This window comes from Nerophis ophidion, linkage group LG19, assembly GCF_033978795.1.
Source record: "Nerophis ophidion isolate RoL-2023_Sa linkage group LG19, RoL_Noph_v1.0, whole genome shotgun sequence".
NCBI classification, from domain to species: domain Eukaryota; kingdom Metazoa; phylum Chordata; class Actinopteri; order Syngnathiformes; family Syngnathidae; genus Nerophis; species Nerophis ophidion.
In genome coordinates, this window is record NC_084629.1 from 25,315,505 (window position 1) to 25,333,081 (window position 17,577).

At 40.0% G+C, this 17,577-nt stretch overlaps 2 protein-coding genes across 4 annotated transcripts in view; one reads left to right on the forward strand and one right to left on the reverse strand.

The window, feature by feature from the left end:
- slc35a5 (solute carrier family 35 member A5) lies at positions 1-9,944 on the forward strand. 3 transcript variants are annotated; one of them, XM_061879663.1, is made up of 10 exons: positions 1-132; positions 2,442-2,569; positions 2,644-2,742; positions 2,822-2,955; positions 3,175-3,242; positions 6,927-7,115; positions 7,185-7,385; positions 7,462-7,589; positions 8,917-9,185; positions 9,438-9,944. In XM_061879663.1, the coding sequence occupies exons 2-10, from the start codon at positions 2,449-2,451 to the stop codon at positions 9,504-9,506; spliced, it is 1,278 nt and encodes a 425-aa protein (XP_061735647.1). In that variant the 5' UTR covers positions 1-132; positions 2,442-2,448; the 3' UTR covers positions 9,507-9,944. The 3 variants fall into 3 exon arrangements, with proteins under 3 accessions (XP_061735647.1, XP_061735648.1, XP_061735646.1); XM_061879664.1 differs by having other exon boundaries at positions 27-132; positions 2,421-2,569; positions 9,274-9,944; XM_061879662.1 differs by having other exon boundaries at positions 27-132; positions 2,421-2,569.
- A 2,103-nt stretch (positions 9,945-12,047) lies between these two features.
- The window catches only part of ccdc80 (coiled-coil domain containing 80), a 34,345-nt gene continuing 28,815 nt past the window's right edge, over positions 12,048-17,577 (reverse strand). The window contains exons 9-10 of the mRNA XM_061879661.1: positions 16,006-16,089; positions 12,048-14,143 (exon numbers count right to left, since the gene is read on the reverse strand). Of these exons, the coding sequence (XP_061735645.1) occupies positions 13,833-14,143; positions 16,006-16,089 (395 nt within the window). The 3' untranslated portion in view covers positions 12,048-13,832. The remainder of the gene's footprint in view (positions 14,144-16,005; positions 16,090-17,577) is intronic.

Genomic DNA, 17,577 nt, shown 5'->3' on the forward strand with positions numbered 1-17,577 from the left:
TGGCAGTATTGCACTAATACAGTTGGCACCCGCCGTTTAACGAAGAAGAAGAACAAAAAGAAACCCGGAAAAACCGCTGGAGAAGAGCCAGTCATGTACTGTACACAGCAGCACTAAAACGCAGCAAAACAGGTGCGTCTTGCTTTAATTGATTCATTCTTCTGTTACAGTTATCAACGCTTAATATTATTTAACACATTCTCCTTCCATACACTTTTATTCCAGCGCATGACGACGGACGAAGCTAATATATGTTCTTGTTTCGCCCACTTCTTCAATTCAGCATCAATCATTTATTTTCAGAATTTTTTGCACCTAAATCATTGTTTCTCAGCTGCGTGATGATTTTAAGTGATGAGTAATGTGCTCTTTTTCCAAAGTTTGTTTGGACGGAAATTAAAACGAGTCTAATACTTGTTGAAAGCATTAGCACGTTATAATGTTGACATTAATTTGAAATTTAAATGCACGCGTTTTGTCTCTCGCAGATTCGCCATTTTTATGCTTTCGCGTAGTTTTAGTCTTCTACTTTTCCCAATCCACACACTGTGGTTGTGGGAAAAACACTATATTGCCATATGAACTTGAAGTGCCTTCCCATTACTAACCCAGAGGGTTCAATATGATGTTGATCCACCTATTGCAGCTATGACAGCTTCAACTCTTCTGGGAAGGCTGTCCACAAGGTTGCAGAGTGTGTTTATAGGAATTTTCCACCATTCTTCCAAAAGCGCTTTGGTGAGGTCACACACTGATGTTGGTCGAGAAGGCCTGGTTCTCAGTCTGCGTTCTAATTCATCCCCAAGGTGTTCTATCGGGTTCAGGTCAGGACTCTGTGCAGGCCAGTCAAGTTCATCCATGTCTTTATGGACCTTGCTTTGTGCACTGGTGCACAGTCATGTTTTACACCACTGCATCCGACACTTTACATTGGACTTGTTGATGTATTGTTTAGATGCAGCTGCTCGGCCACAGAAACCTATTCCATAAAGCTCTTTGCCTACGGTACGTGGGCTAATTGGAAGGTCACATGAAGTTTGGAGCTCTGTAGCAACTGACTGTGCAGAAAGTCTTTGCACTATGCGCTTCAGCATCCGCTTACCCCTCTTTGTCAGTTTACGTGGCCTACCACTTGGTGGCTGAGTTGCTGTTGTTCCCAAACTCTTCACTTTTCTTATAGTAAACCCCAAAGTTGACTTTGGAATATTTACGAGCGAGGAAATTTCACGACTGGATTTGTTGCACAGGTGGCATCCTATGACAGTTCTATGTTGGAAATGACTGAGCTCTTGAGAGTGGCCCATTCTTTCATAAATGTTTGTAGAAACAGTCTCCATGCCGAAGTGGTTAATTTTATACACCTGTGGCCGGGCCAAGTGATTAAGACACATGATTCTGATCACTTGGATGGGAGGCCAAATACCGTGTAGCAGTCATTAGTTCTGAGCTTTGCTGATTCGCCATAATTTGACTCCAACTCATTAGTGGCCCTGGTTCCCAAATTATGTATGCTAGTTTTCAATAGCTGTTACCCAAATGTATGTGCTGGAGCATTTACAGTTGGGATCAAAATTATTCAACCCCCACACAATTTTGGTGTTTTAGCAAGTTGGACATTTATTCCGTATTTTGTTTATAGTCATATCAAATAAAGATGTATTAAATAGATAAATGCAACTTTAATTACAACATTATATTTTGTAACATACCAAACAGTGTCATTTTTCTTAATATCTCATTGACAAAATTATTCAACCCCTTGAAGATCATAACTCTTAAGAAGATAATTTGAATAAGGTCTTTTCAATCAGATGTTGAAAACACCTGTAGATGTGACTAGAACCATAACAAGCAACAATTAAACTGATTGAAACAGACTGTGACGCTCAGCTTCTTGTAGATGGTCAATGGTGTATTTGCAACATGGTGAAGTCCAGGGAGTGGTCAAAGAAGTCAAGAGAGGAGGTAATTTCTCTTCATAAGAAAGGATATGGATATAAGAAAATAGCAAAGACATTACACATGTCCTTTTTTGGTATTTTGTAAAATACAGTGTTACAATTTAAGTTTCATTTGTCTATTTGACACATCTTTATTTTATATGGCTATAAACAAAATACATAATAAATGTCTAACTTGCTAAAACACCACAATTGTGTGGGGGTTGAATAATTTTGATCACAACTGTAAAACCTTAATAGACAAAAAGTACTGTAATAATTAAAAAAAAAAGGATTTTAGTTTTATGTATTTTAGGATTGTAGCTGAGATAGGCGCCAGCGCCCCCCGCGACCCCGAAAGGGAATAAGCGGTAGAAAATGGATGGATGGATGGATGTATTTTAGGAATAAAATGAGAAGTTAAACTGTCCTCACATACAGTATAAACCTTACCACTCTTTTTGTGTTTTTGGTGTTCAGTTTTGTGTGTCCTCATTTTAGAGCAGCCATGACGTGCTCTTGCCCTCACCTGTGCTCCCGCTCGTCGGCCTACACGCTGGCCTTGGGCGTGGGTTTTGTCACCCTGGGCACGAGTCGCATCCTGCTGCTTAAATTCTCCGCCAATGCCGGTAAGCGGCAACCGAATGTGCCCCGGTCGTCAACCGTCGTTTTTTAAAATACTTTTTGGTTTGTAACGTGCCAGAGAACAAATACGACTTCCTGCCGGCATCTGTCAACCTGCTGGCGGAGGCGCTGAAGCTGGTCTTTTGCCTTACCATGTCAGTCAGGGTGTTCATCCAAGGTAAACACGGACGCCATTGTTGTCTTTCTCATTCTGTTTGCATGTGTGATTATGAGTGTTTGTTTTTTACTCCTTTCAGAGGGGCGCTCATGCAGAGAGCTTCGCTCGTCCTCTGTCTTGTCTCTCCTCGGATCTCTTAAGTGGGCGATCCCTGCTTTCCTCTACTTCCTTGACAACCTTATCATCTTCTACATCATGACCTACCTACAGCCTGTAAGTCGCTTTCTCGGCCTTGTTCACACTCATTGGACACCTCACTGCTACTAAAAGCCTGCTACTCTCCACAGTTGAGGAATTAAACCCCCCCAAACATACCCTAAACATATTGGATCTTATTAGATTGCACTAATTTTCCATGTTTGTTGTCTGGACGAAAATATTCCGTGTCCTTCAGTTTTATCTCCAAGTTGTTGTTGTTTTTCTTGTCCTCAGGCCATGGCTGTCCTGTTCTCCAACTTTGTTATTATCACCACGGCTGTTCTCTTCAGGATTGTTCTAAAGTAAGCAACCAGTTTCTCAAACAAAAGAGTGCTACTGTCCTCCTTAAAAAAACAGCCGAGCCCTCATTTACAGAGCTTATTTGACTAGTTCTTGACATAGATGAGTGGTTTTCAAACTTTTCTTCACCAACTACCACCTTTTTAGAAAACACTTGGCACTCCCAAGTACCACCATAATGACCAACATTAAAACCCAGTAGCACACTATATTAAATACAAAGCAGAGTTTAATTTTAACAAGTATATTTTATATTTTTGGCCAATCTACCATTACCCATAAATTGAACAGTTACACTGTGTCTGAATATAGGAAACAAAACACTGTACTTCAATCAAGTGATTCTTTGGCGTACCACTTACATGGAGCCTGCGTACCGCTACTGGCAAAATGGTGTATAAAGACAGTATGGCCAGTTAAACAACAGGCGCCATGATTGCTACCAAGGAGCTGTGCGGCTGTGCCCGGATGCATGCAATTGCTTTCGTTTTGACCTTTAGTTTTTCTGATGAATTAAACCAAAATAATATGTTTATATACAGTACAGGCCAAAGGTTTGGACACACCTTCTCATTGAATGTGTGTTTTCTTTATTGTCATGACTGTTTACATTGTAGATTGTCACTGAAGGCGTCAAAACTATGAATGAACACATGTGTACTTTACAAAAAAGGTGAAATCACTGAAAACTTGTTTTGTATTATTGTTTCTTCAAAATAGCCACCCTTTGCTCCGATTACTTTTTTGCACACTCTTGGCATTCTCTCCATGACCTTCAAGAGGTAGTCTTCTGAAATGGTTTTCACGTCCCGTGTGAGCTTGAAGCTCATCAAGAGAGTGCCAAGAGTGTGCAAAGCAGTAATCAGAGCAAAGGGAGGCTATTTTGAAGAAACCAGAATATAAAACATGCTTTCAGTTATTTCACCTTTTTTTGTTAAAGGCCTACTGAAATTAGATTTTCTTATTTAAACGGGGATAGCAGGTCCATTCTATGTGTCATACTTGATCATTTCGCGATATTGCCATATTTTTGCTGAAAGGATTTAGTAGAGAACATCCACGATAAAGTTCTCAAATTTTGGTGCTAAGAGAAATGCCCTGCCTCTACCGGAAGTCGCAGACGATGACGTCACACGTGTGGGGGCTCCTCACATATTGCCATTGATTTTAATGGGAGCCTCCAACAAAACGTGCTATTCGGACTGAGAAAACGACAATTTCCCCATTAATTTGAGCGAGGATGAATGATTCGTGTTTGAGGATATTGATAGCGACGGACTAGAAAAAAAAAACGCGATTGCATTGGGACGAATTCCGATGTTTATAGACACATTTACTAGGTTAATTCTGGGAAATCCCTTATCTTTCTATTGTGTTGCTAGTGTTTTAGTGAGTTAAATAGTACCTGATAGTCGGAAGGGTGTCTCCAAGGGTGTCTTGACGCGCAGTGTCTCAGGGGAGTCGACGGCAGCTGTGGATGGCACAAGCTCAGCTTCTCTCCGGTAAGAACTGACTTTTTAACCACAATTTTCTCACCGAAACCTGCTGGTTGACATTTGGTAGGGATCCATGTTGGCTTGACCGCGCTCTGATCCATAGGAAAGTTTCACCTCCAGGAATTTTAAACAAGGAATCACCGTGTGTTTGTGTGGCTAAAGGCTAAAGCTTCCCAACTCCATCTTTCTACTGTGACTTCTCCAATATTAATTGAACAAATTGCAAAAGATTCAGCAACACAGATTTCCAAAATACTGTATAATTATGCCGTTAAAGCAGATGACTTTTAGCTGTGTGTGTGTGTGCAGCGCTCATATTCCTAACAGCCCGTGGCGTCTTGCGTACACGTCACCATTACACGACGTTTTCAACAACAAACTCCCGGGAAATTTAAAATTGCAATTTAGTAAACGAAAAAGGCTGTATTGACATGTGTTGCAATGTTAATATTTCATTATTGATATATAAACTATCAGTCTGCGTGGTGGGTAGTAGTGGGTTTCAGTAGGCCTTTAAGTACATAACTCCACATGTTCATTGATAGTTTTGATGCCTTCAGTGACAATCCGCAATGTAAATATTCATGAAAATAAAGAAAATGCATTGAATGAGGAGTAGGTGTGTCCAAACTTTTGGCCTGTACTATATATTTCTAAACATATGCCACCTCATAAACTTACAATAAATCATGCTTTTATTTTATGTATATTTGCAGCCGTATTTGACACACTCTGCTGCTACATTCCTGTAGTGTTTTGTGACCAGCAGGCTCTCTTAACACGCGGTGATGGGCAGTAACAAGCTAAATGTAGCTAAGCTACGTAGTTTAACTACATTTTCCAGTAGATTTTTTTAATGAGTAGCTTTTCCTGTAACTTAGCTACTTTTAAACCCATGTAGCGAGGTAGCTTACAGCAAAGCTACAAGCTACAAAGAGAGAAAATGGACTGAATCCAGGGCAGAAAAATACAATCACCTGGGTAAATGAGAACATGCATCCATACGTAGAAAATCCATGATTATTGGTTGGTGTTCGTATGATGAGTCATAATTGGCTAAGGTTAGGGTGAAACATTATGGACTGGCCGATCAGAGGCAAGATAAGGAGGATCATCAAAATTAGTAAGCAAAATCATAACAGACACACACTCATGTCATATGACGACAAGCGAGTCGGAGACAGAGGGACACTTTAAGCTGACCACTCCAAAAAAAAAAAGAAAGATATTTGAAAGTGACAAGAGTATTTTTCTCCCGCAGATTACAATTTTAGTGCCGATAATGAAGTGCAGAAACCCACAGAAATACGTGTCCTTCGCTATATTTAGAAAGATGTATGCGTTTAGTGAAAACAACGCCCCAAACCTTAGTTTTTAGTTGTTTTTAGCCATTATCGGACATCTTTAGTGACAACCTTATAAGGCACACTGTCAATTTTTGAGAAATTGAAAGGTTTTTAAGTGCGCCCTATTGTCCAAAAAATACGGTGATAGAAAATGCAAATATATTATGTAGCGTTTATGAATTGATTTTAATTTATTTATCTATTTTTATGAATTTGACAGTTTATGTCAAATTGTGGGCTTCACGGTGGGAGAGGGGTTAGTGCGTCTGCCTCACAATACGAAGGTCCTGCAGTCCTGGATTCAAATCCAGGCTCGGGATCTTTCTGTGTGGAGTTTGCATGTCCTCCCCGTGAATGCGTGGGTTCCCTCCGGGTACTCCGGCTTCCTCCCACTTCCAAAGACATGCACCTGGGGATAGGTTGATTGGCAACACTAAATTGGCCCTAGTGTGTGAGTGTGAATGTTGTCTGTCTATCTGTGTTGGCCCTGCGATGAGGTGGCGACTTGTCCAGGGTGTACCTAGCCTTCCGCCCGATTGTAGCTGTGATAGGCGCCAGCGCCCCCTGCGACCCCAAAAGGGAATAAGCGGTAGAAAATGGATGGATGTCAAATTGTCAGCTGTCACTCTACAACTCGCATGCACACCCACAAAAAAACAGACACAAACGGATGTTGAATCCTACCTTTAGGTGTCACTATTTCACAAACAGAACTCTTGACATTACAATAAGCATCAGAGTGGTTATGGAAACAAGTAAATAAATAGGAATATAATGTATAGGAAACACTGGAATCTTTGGTGAGCTTTGAACGTTTCTGTGTTTCTCCTCCTTCCACCACCAGGCGGCGTCTGTCCTGGGTGCAGTGGGCAGCATTGGTCATGCTTTTCCTGTCCATCGTCTCCTTGACAACAGGATCAGGGTCCAGCCAGAAGTCCGTGTTCGTGCTTGGTGTCCACTCTAACTCCCTCTCCACCCCGTCCAACTCCTGCCGGCTGTACACGCAGCTTCTGGAGCAGATGAAAAACAGCAGGTGGCGTCTTAGCGACACCCTCTCTATAAAGACAGCAGGGACGTGAGTTTTTAATGTTACTCCCCACAGCGCCAACGGCTCGTGGTTGTCCAACCTGCCCGGCCAAGCGTGGAGGGACAGTCTGTTGGAGAAGCTGCGCTCCCTGGGTGTGGGCCACATCCTGCTCCTCCTGCAGTGCTTCATCTCGGCCATGGCCAACATCTACAACGAGAAGATCCTCAAGGAAGGAGACCAGCTCACCGAGAGCATCTTCCTCCAGAGCAGCAAACTGTGAGGCGTCGCCACAGCAGCATCTAAAGACACAGGTGGCATCTATTGACTTTGTTATTCTTCTCCAACATCGCAGGTATGCCTTTGGTTTGATGTTTAATGGATTGACCCTTGTCACTGGTCAAGAAGCTCGCGGTCTCACCGTCCACTGTGGCCTTCTTCATGGACATAACGTCTACTCTCTCGCTCTGGTGGTGGTCACTGGTGAGAAGCACATAAACATTGCTCAAATAAATCAAAACTGAGCATGGATTTCTTTGTAAATACATCTTTTTCCCATATAGCTTTTGTGTTTAAAATAATAAATGGCTACTATGTGGACATGGGCCTAGTGAAGTTGCAGAGTTGTATCAGTAGGTGGCACTGTAGTACCGCCAAATATTATCGTGGTTGTTTAGATCTGCACTGCAGAATATTTTCATTACAGTATGATTGGAACAGTATTGTTTTGTTTGCATAGTACTATTTTATACATATGTGTCTATTACATAAGCAGAAATCATCACACTAATTTTTTATATAATAATATTATAGCTGGTATAATAATGTCTATTATTAATATAACCAAAATATTAAGTATTTATATTATGAATTGATATAATATTAAAATGTAACATTTTTACACTCATTTATGTATTAGGTATTTAATGTGCTTTGTTTACCAGTTTTATTCAATATACTGTATTGATTTTCTTACTTACATATTTATCTCTACATTTAATTCATTTATTTAACTATTTAGTTTTTTTAAATATATACATTAATACAGTATTATGTATACTATAATTATCGAATGATTATAGCCTGTCAATAGGCATGTAAATCTTAGGGCAACTAACGATTCAATGCGATTTCGACTCCTAGTTTGACAATTTGATTCAGAATCATTTCTCGGTTCAGAATCGATTCTTGATTCAACATGATTCTCAATTCAAACAGATACTTGCAATGTATTTGGTATGATAATTTTAATGAAACTTTTTCAAAACCGGTTACAAAAGCTACCTCTGGTTGCTTGGAGATGGCCAAGAATTAATTTTAAAAAATGTAACTTATCAAAAAAAAATGTTTTAAATAACCACATTTTGGAAATTATGAATCAATTAAGAATCCCGATTTGGATGTGAATCTTTTTTTTTTTTTTGCTCCCCAAGCTGTAAACATATTACGGTTCACAATATTTCATTATTAATATTTAATAATGTATGATTACAACTATTTTAATTGTGTCTGAATAAATATGTAATTATTTGTATTGCACCTTGTAATAATTAATGTAGATTTTTGATATAAATAGCTCTTTGGACCATGTCAATCAAATAGAATTTAATTTTTAGGGCATTTTATCAGATTGTAGAAAATGGATGGATGGATGGATGGATATGCTGTACCTATGAAGTGGCTAGGCTGGTGAAAATGGTGTTGTCGGTAAATGTAATGTTTTACTAGACTAAAAGTAATTGTCAATGCTTTATGATGCATGCTAATGACAGCACCTGAGCCTTCAAAATCAATTGTTCCTCTCCGCCAGCTGCCCTGGGTCTATTCGTGGCCTTCATCTTGAAGTTCCGAGACAACATGTTCCACGTGCTGTCGGGGCAGATCACCACGGTCCTGGTCACCGCCCTCTCCCCCTTGCTCTTCGACTTCCGCCCCTCTCTGGACTTCTTCCTGCAGGCTCCCATGGTCCTACTGGCCATCTTTATCTACAACGCCAGCAGGCCCCGGGACCTGGAGTACAGCCTTCAGCAGGAAAAACTGCGGGTCATCAACGGGGAGGTGTTAAAGAGGTCCAGAGGGGTAAGAAGGGCAAAACACACACACCTGTTAAGTTGTCCGTGGGAAAGACACTTTATGTATTTTGTGCATTTTTTTTTTAAATATTCAGGATTTGTAGGTATTTTAGGAGAAAAAGCAACATTCAACAGTGCAATTGTGCATCAAACACGTACAGTAGAGTATCCACACTACTGCTAAAATCATCTTTGCTGTCCAGCGTTAAACAATGTACTTTTAGCTGGATTCCCTGAACGCAGCACTTCTGCGTTTCAGGACGGCGAGGAGCTGGAGCTGCTGACAAAGACCAACACAGACAGCGATTCCGAAGAGTCGTCTTTGTAGCGCACAGGAGTGTTCAAGTAGGAAAAATATTGTCTTCTCCTGGCTGGCCCAGGACAGGGCCGAGTTACTACGTCGGTGGTGTGATGAACTCGTGACAGGTTTGTCTTGTCCTGCGGTCCAACTTCAGTAAGGAAAGGATGTAAGTCTTCTGCTGTATTTCGTTCCATTTGGAATCGTCATCAATTTTTTTCAAATCTTTGCAATCGTGAAAGATTTGGGGAAGCATTAGTCAATTTTGAGGAACGTGACCAATCTAATATTTCAAAAACATTTGGATCTTAAGGCAAAGAACAACAAATATTTCTTTTTCGTGATCTTTTTGGTCCTGTCACACTGCAAGTATTATTTTTTTGAGTATTTATGTATTAAAAATGAAGTTTTTGTTTGTGCCGCTTGTGCTAAATGGCAAATTGTGCAATAAACTGCAAGTATTCTGCATGTTTGGTATTTGATTGTGACCGGAGAAAAGGAACAAAATGATTAGAAAAAATGCTTTTCTGTTAAAAGATTACTGCAGAATTTCAGAGCCAAGTCCAACCATAAACTCATTTATGAGCGTTAACATGTCTTACTTAATCCTGATAATTGAATGCACTAAATCAGTGGTTCTCAAATGGGGGTACTTGAAGGTATGCCAAGGGGTACGTGAGATTTTTTTTTAATATTCTAAAAATAGCAGCATTTCAAAAATCCTATATAAATATATTTATTGAATAATACTTCAACAAAATATGAATGTAAGTTCATAAACTGTGAAAAGAAATGCAACATTGCAATATTCAGCTTTGACAGCTAGATATTTTGTGGAAATGTTCCATAAATATTGATGTTAAAGATTTCTTTTTTTGTGAAGAAATGTTTAGAATTAAGTTCATGAATCCGGATGGATCTCTATTACAATCCCCAAAGAGGGCACTTTAAGTTGATGATTACTTCTATGTGTAGAAATCTTTATTTATAATTGAATCACTTGTTTATTTTTCAACAAGTTTTTAGTTATTTTTATTTTTTATTTTTCCAAATAGTTCAGGAAAGACCACTACAAATGACCAATATTTCGCACTGTTATACAATTTAATAAATCAGAAACTGATGACATAGTGCTGTATTTTATTTCTTTATCTCTTTTTTTCAACCAAAAATGCTTTGCTCTGATTAGGGGGTACTTGAATTAAAAAAATGTTCACAGGGGGTACATCACTGACAAAAGGTTGAGAACCACTGCACTAAATGGTTGCTCACAAGCCACAACAAGTCATACAAAATTCTGCCTTGAAAAAGATTATTTTAACCTGGGGTTCTTAACATTTTTTGACGTCGAGGCCCAGGGCCCATTTAAATATTTACACTGAATTAGTAATTTTATTCTTGACTTTAGTCATATTGAATAATTATACATACCCTACTTACAGTTTGCAACTTGTCAAATGATATGAAACCATGTGTTAATCACAGGGATTATAACTGTGATGAAATAAATAGGCTAAATTAATAGTGAATATTTCTTAACTAAACTGTCAATACAAATAAAATGAAAATACAGCTTCACCACTTTAATCATAATTATTGCACTTAAGAAACTTGTCTTTGATTTTAGCTCCAGACTTCTTCTGTTTGTTTGATATTGTCATTACTGCCAAAAGTGTCGGAAAAGTGTAGTACAACTGTGGCTGCGGCTCATACCAGCTAAGAAACAGGTATTTTTGGCGGCCCTCTAGGGGGCGCTCACGCCCCAACAAAGGTCAGTGTTAAGAAACCTTGATTTAAATAATACATGTAGTTTAGTTTGCACTGCATTATTCTGAGAGCTTCTCTTGCATTAGTTTTCATCAGCAAGTGTACTTAATCCAGTGCTTTTCAATACTTTTTTTTTGTCATGCCCCCCAAATTGAAATACGACTTTATTTTTAATTTATCTATAGAAACCACTTTTATGAGTTGCTGGTACCAGCACTTTCATGTTACTGAGCTATAGACTTGTGTATTGTTTTCTCGTGCTTACCCTAACACCTTATCACGCCCGGCCCAAGATAAGAAGTACTGGTGTAATTATCATAAAACTTTTGGAAATTTCCGTGTAAATACAAGACTTTTATGTAGTATACATTTAACACCTCAAGTACTGGATCAAGGTCTCTGTCCTCTGTGTAGGTCATCCATCCATCCATCCATCCATTTTCTACTGCTTGTCCCTTACGGGGTCGCAGGAGGTGCTGGAGCCTATCTCAGCTGCACACGGGAGGTCTGTGTAGGTCAGTGGGTCTCATTTTTTTTCTGTCACGCCCACTCCAGTAGACTAACATTTTTCACACACTCCCTGAATTTAAGTCCTACTGAAAACCTGACAATATTTGTTTATTTATATTATACCAGTAAACTGAAGGGTTATTTCTGTATACTTGGTGATATTTCCTGGTTGCCAAGCTGGAGGCTTGTGTATTGTTCATGAATGAAATGCCTCTCATGACCTCCCTGACACCGCACCGCACCCTCCCGGGGGATCCACCCCACCATTTGACAAGCACTGACCTAATCCAAGCAAATATTTCACATTTTATTACAAGAAATGTCATTATTTAACACATCGTCTTATGGTGTTACACATTTTATACAAATATCTCTCCCAAGGCCAGGATTTCATATCATACTCATAATTCAATAGTGTAAGCTTCTGAGAACCAGCATCCTCTGCAGTGGATTTTTGTGTTTAGCATAACGCGGAAATTTCTTAAATGACTTACAGGCCTACTGAAATGAGATTTTCTTATTTAAACGGGGATAGCAGGTCCATTCTATGTGTCATACTTGATCATTTCGCGATATTGCCATATTTTTGCTGAAAGGATTTAGTAGAGAACATCCATGATAAAGTTTGCAACTTTCGGTGCGAAGAGAAAAGCCCTGCCTCTACTGTAAGTCGCAGACGATGACGTCACATGTTGATGGCTCCTCACATATTCAGATTGATTTTAATGGGAGCCTCCAACAAAAACAGCTACTCGGACCGAGAAAACGACAATTTCCACATTAATTTGAGCGAGGATGAAATTCGTGTTTGAGGATATTGATAGCGACGGACTAGGAAAAAAAAAAAAAAAGAGTTAAAAAAAAACGCAATTGCATTGGGATGGATTCCGGTTGTTTTTAGACACATTTAAAAGGATAATTCTGGGAAATCCCTTATCTTTCTATTGTGTTGCTAGTGTTTTAGTGAGTTTAACAGTACCTGATAGTCGGGGGTGTGTGTCCACGGGTGTCTTGACGCAGCTAGTGTCTCAGGGAAGTCGACGGCAGCTGTATGAGCAGCACAAGCTCATCTGATATCCGGTAAGAAGCGACTTTTTACCACAATTTTCTCACCGAAACCTGCTGGTTGACATTCGGTTGGGATCCATGTTCGCTGTGATCCATTGTAAAGTTTCACCTCTGTGAATTTTAAACAATGAATCACCGTGTGTTTGTGTGGCTAAAGGCTAAAGCTTCCAAACTCCATCTTTCTACTTTGACTTCTCCAATATTAATTGAACAAATTGCAAAGGATTCAGCAACGCGGATGTCCAAAAATACTGTGTATCTATGCGGTTAAAGCAGACAACCTTTTAGCTTTGTGTGTGCGCAGCGCTCATATTTCCTAACAGCCCATGACGTCAAGCATACACGTCATCATTACGCAACGTTTTCAAGAAAAAACTCCCGGGAAATTTAAAATTGCAATTTAGGAAACTAAAAAGGCCGTATTGGCATTTGTTGCAATGTTAAGATTTCACCATTGATATATAAACTATCAGACTGCGTGGTGGGTAGTAGTGGGTTTCAGTAGGCCTTTAAGAAATAAATGTCCACTGAAGTAGATGCTTGTTCTCAGGAGGATAAAAAGCTAACAAAACAAAAATAAACAAAAGCAGATTGACACTGAACTTGATAGCATTGCTAGTAGGAAAGTGATATATTCCATAGCCACAATAGAGTATAAATAATAATGCAACACAAGAGCAGCTGAATAACTGCAACAGAAGTCCAATAAATACATATGACTCCAATGATAAAACTAAATTCAAAATACAAAAATTTCCCTCTAAGCTCCTCTACTTTTATTGGCGAACCCTCTCTTGATTAGATGGAGCCTTTTGCAAATGACCATTAAGTGGCGCCATACAGAATTATACTTGGGAGAAGTGGTGAGGTGAAAGCTATCATTTGACTGCCTCCACTTTGTACTGCAAAAACACCCAATGACCTCATCTTGGGGAAATTAAAGGGCTGCCTACGGAAGGAGAGAGAGTGCTCTCATGTACGCGGTGAGCATCCACATGTTTAAAGAACCAGCTAGTAACCGTAGCCCTGGTGATAGCCGTCTTGATAGCCGTGCTGGTGGTAACCGTAGCCGCCGTACTCGTCCTCAGGGCAGCGCATTCCCAGCGACTGCTGGATGGCCATTTCCTGTCGGCGCAGCTGCATCGAGTCCACTAGGTCGTAGATGATCGCCATGGACCACATGGGCGAGGGGTACCAGGACTTGACGTTGCCGTCCTTCCCGACCAGCAGCATGGAGAAGTATTCCGGGCTGATTTGGAAGTAGTTCCTCATGTCCTTGACGAGGGTGGCTGTCATGCCTTCTCGTTCCACCGTGGCGCTTCCTGGATGGAGCAGAAGCCTGGAAGTTAGGCCTTGTTTTCCCAAACAGTTGGATTAACGACACGTTTTGTAGAATTAACTGTCCTGAGCCTCATTAACATGCTTTATGGGTGTTATACGATGTAAATCACAGCAGGTCAAATGGTGCTTGGACACAGGCCGCTTAATATGTTTGGAGAACCAATGGAGCAGAGCAACAATAAGAAGCAGGAATTCTGAGTAAAAACAGCTTTATTAAGAAAAGCTGTCTTGGAATCCGACTGTCAGCCTTTCTTTGAAGAATTCTGTGTTCATTTAAACCATTAAGAGATACAGATCATCACTGTTCGGAACAGTTAACCCGTTGACTATGGACCAAAATACCTGTAAATCCGTCATACTAACAGGACAACATACAATGTATTTTAGAAACACAAGGTGCCCTTACTGAGAAGCTACTATGCTACAAGTCAGATCATTCTCCGGTAAGTGGCTGATCCTTAAACAAGTTCACTAAATAGGACTCTCCCTTAAGAAACTCCTCCAAAGTCTGTCCATACCAAATATTTTTTTCATGGGCTTGGCACCAAAAAAGTTCAGTCCAACACCTAAAAACATCTGGAACATGTCCAGATCAGGTCCAGGATGCCATGGTACGGGAACATTGACAATTTAGCCATGTTACACTTTTACATTTTTTTGAGAAGCCAATTGTTTGATGCATAGTTGTTCTATCAGTACAGGAGAACTGGTTACGGCTTTGAAGTCCTAATAGCTCAAATTGTGCTTGGACACGGGGCCGCTTAATATGTTTGGAGAACCAATGGAACAGAGCAACAATAAGAAGCAGGAATTCTGAGTAAGAACAGCTTTATTAAGAAAAGCTGTCTTGGAATCCGAATGTCAACCTTTCTTTGAAGAATTCTGTGTTCCTTTAAACCATTAAGAGACACAGATCATCACTGTTCGGAACAGTTAACCCGTTGACCATAGTAACAGGACAACATACAATGTATTTTAGAAACATGTCTTATTCGAGTATTCCCTGGTGGTCACGACCCAGAAGGTGCCCTTCCTGAGAAGCTACTATGCTACAAGTCAGATCATTCTCCGGTAAGTGGCTGATCCTTAAACAAGTTCACTAAATAGGACTCTCCTGAGAAGCTCCTTCAAAGTCTGTCCATACCAAATATTTTTTTCATGGGCTGGGCACCAAAAAAGTTCAGTCCAACACCTAAAAACATCTGGAACATGTATAGATCAGGTGCAGGATGCCATGGTACGGGAACATTGACAATTTAGCCATGTTACACCTTTACATTTTTTTGAGAAGCCAATTGTTTGATGCATAGTTGTTCTATCAGTACAGGAGAACTGGTAATGGCTTTGAAGTCCTAATGCAAGCGCACCAAGACTCTAGAGATTTGACTTTTCTTGTTTTGGATGTCCATCATGCAAACACTCCACACAGGTTCAAGGACTCCTTTAGTTCACCCTCACATCTGTAAACTTAATTAGCAAAGTTACCAGAAGACGAGACCGGTCAAAGTAGGTTGACCTGTCTATGAATTCCACGTTCCTAAAACCCCACACACACCAAGAGAATGTTATGGTATGGATCAGTTAGCTTTGGTAATTTTAGCTGGGAAGATGGACAGATTTCCAGGGGCTTTTGAAGAAGAGGTTTCTGGTGATCAATTTTAAAGTTTAGACTTCCTTTCGTCCTAAGCTGCTTGTTTGATCCAAGTCCTTGCCATAACCCTGAACACGATGAACTATGGAAAGCAGATTTAGTCCCTTGATGTTTCATAGTAGTAGGTTTCTTAGGAGTTGTACAATTCCACGGTCAAATCAGAATGTCATGTTTGTCAGAGAGGGCTCTTACCATTAAAAGGATATAGTTCCAAGACTCCTCCCATGTCCAGGATGTCTGTCCCAACCAACTTCAGAACGGAAATGTGCCTTAAACCTACAAAGGTACAAAGTGCATTAGATTAAAAAGTCCAGATCTTAAAATACCGTTTTGCAGTATTGCATCTGATCATCTGCCTCTGAATCCTATTTTTTCTGCTAATCCACCATGACCTCACCATGCCTGTTTGTTTTTGTAGCCATCCTAAACTAAACAGGCAGTTGCTAGGTAAGAGGAGAAGGAAGTGGTCTGGGGATTGTGGGCCAGAGAGATTTTTTTTCTTTTGGAACACAATAAGCATGTTTTTGTCTTGTTGAGAAGTGCTGAATAGCGCAATCAAATCTTTTTAGGCCTTGTCAGCAGGACGGGTCTTTGTTTGGGATGTGACGGGAGGGAGTAGTCCTGTATCCTGGCCAAGAACAACTTGATATCTAAAAACAAAATGTCCGAACATGCTGATAAGGAATCCCTCCATTGCCTGGCAACTTTTAAAATGAAGATTTTTAGATATTTACAGCGTGATCTACATTGTTTAAGGTAAAAAATATATATATTGTAATACTCAACTAGCGAGTTGTGAACGCCTATCCGACACACTACAGTGACTCACTATTGTCTCTGGTGGTTTAAAACCACCGCTATTTGTTCAGTGGGGCAAAAAAGTATTTAGTCAGCCACCGATTGTGCAAGTTCTCCCACTTAAAATGATGACAGAGGTCTGTAATTTTCATCATAGGTACACTTCAACTGTGAGAGACAGAATATGAAAAAAAAAATCCAGGAATTCACTTTGTAGGAATTTTTAGAATTTATTTGTAAATTATGGTGGAAAATAACTATTTGGTCAACCATTCAAAGCTCTCACTGATGGAAGGAGGTTTTGGCTCAAAATCTCACGATACATGGCCCCATTCATTCTTTCCTTAACACGGATCAATCGTCCTGTCCCCTTAGCAGAAAAACAGCCCCAAAGCATGATGTTTCCACCCCCATGCTTCACAGTAGGTTTGGTGTTCTTGGGATGCAACTCAGTATTCTTCTTCCTCCAAACACGACGAGTTGAGTTTATACCAAAAAGTTCTATTTTGGTTTCATCTGACCACATGACATTCTCCCAATCCTCTGCTGTATCATCCATGTATCCATTTTGGTATGATCTCAACTGGTCGTGTTTGGAGGAAGAAGAATACTGAGTTGCATCCCAAGAACACCACACCTACTGTGAAGCATGGGGGTGGAAATATCACGCTTTGGGGCTGTGTTTCTGCTTAGGGCACAGGAGGATTGATCCGTGTTAAGGAAAGAATGAATGGGGCCATGTATTATGAGATTTTAAACCAAAACCTCCTTCCATCAGTGAGAGCTTTGAATGGTTGACAAAATAGTTATTTTCCACCATAATTTACAAATAAATTCTTTAAATTTCCTACAATGTGAATTCCTGGATTTTTTTTTACATTCTGTCCTTCACAGTTGAAGTGTACCTATGATGAAAATTACAGACGTCTGTCATCATTTTAAGTGGGAGAACTTGCACAATCGGTG